Source organism: Chrysochloris asiatica, unplaced genomic scaffold (assembly GCF_000296735.1).
Source record: "Chrysochloris asiatica unplaced genomic scaffold, ChrAsi1.0 scaffold00161, whole genome shotgun sequence".
In the NCBI taxonomy this organism is placed as follows: Eukaryota; Metazoa; Chordata; class Mammalia; order Afrosoricida; family Chrysochloridae; genus Chrysochloris; species Chrysochloris asiatica.
Genome location: NW_006408679.1, coordinates 4,527,205 through 4,528,376, shown reverse-complemented (window position 1 = coordinate 4,528,376; position 1,172 = coordinate 4,527,205). Strand labels below are relative to the sequence as shown.

Genomic DNA, 1,172 nt, shown 5'->3' with positions numbered 1-1,172 from the left:
TGTTGTTGTTGGCAGAGCTCTCTGCTATACGTCCACCCGATCCACCATCTTGTTTGTTCCCTAAGCAGACCCTTTTTATTGTGAATAATAATGAGGACATATTTTTCTTCATATTATTTTTTATCTATTTGCATTGAATGTGAGGAAAATAATATGGCTTAGCAACATTATATATTATTTTATGGTATCTATGATTATTGCTAATTGATTTGATTCTTCTCAAATGGTACTGTTCTTTACCTAAAATTCAAATTATAACTAAGGACTTCCCCCCCACTCTGCTATCTATAACCAATCAGTGTTACAATGTTTGTGTGTTCTTTGTAAAGTTTAGATGTCATTCATTATTAAGCTGTTTCCTATATTGGTATATATGTAAACATAATAGGTAGATCAGTACAGCCTTTTGTCATAAATAGTATTTTTTTAAAGTAAAAAAAAAGAAAGTACTATGATCTTCCAGAAGAAAAAATAAATCGGTATTGGAAGAATTACAGCCAGAATGCTCCTTTGAAGCCTAGATGGTGAGACTTCGTCTCTCATACTTCAGACATATTGTCAGGAGGGACCCATCCCTGGAAAAGGACATCATGCTTGGTAAAGTGGAAGGTCAGAGAACATGAGGAAGATCCCCAACAAGATAGACTGACACAGTAGCAGCAACAGTGGGCTCAACCATAACAATAATTGTGAGGATAGCACAGGACTGGACAGTGTTTTGTTTTGTTGTCCATTGGGTCTGTGAGTTGGAACTAACTTGCGAGCACCTAACACCAACAACATGGTAGTTCTATTTTTAGTTTTTGAGGAACCACCACACTATTTCCCACAATGGCTGTACCATTCTGCATCCTTGTCAGCAATGGGTGAGTGTTTCAATTCCCTTACTTCTGTGCTTTTCTAGTTAGTGTCAACTCATCTTCAAGTAGTTTAACTGAATTCATAAAAAAGGCAAACGAGAAATTTCAGACAAATCATTTATCTATAACTATCCAGTTTGTGATACAAAGGAGGGAAAATTTACTGTCTTAAAAAAAATCATATTTACAGTTTCAGATTAGGTCATTGAATGACTATTTGTATTTTTAAACTAGTTTCTTGTTTTACCAAATTCAACACAAACTAATAGTTGTCAAGGACTTCATTTTTCTTAGATCAGCTATCAACACTCA

The 1,172-nt window shown here is 34.7% G+C and overlaps 1 protein-coding gene across 1 annotated transcript in view; it reads left to right on the top strand.

Annotated features, from left to right (window-relative positions):
* Window positions 1-1,172, top strand: part of DNAH14 (dynein, axonemal, heavy chain 14) — a 641,625-nt gene that overhangs the window by 307,620 nt on the left and 332,833 nt on the right. The window contains 1 exon segment of the mRNA XM_006871162.1: window positions 905-995. Within this exon segment, the coding sequence (XP_006871224.1) occupies window positions 905-995 (91 nt within the window).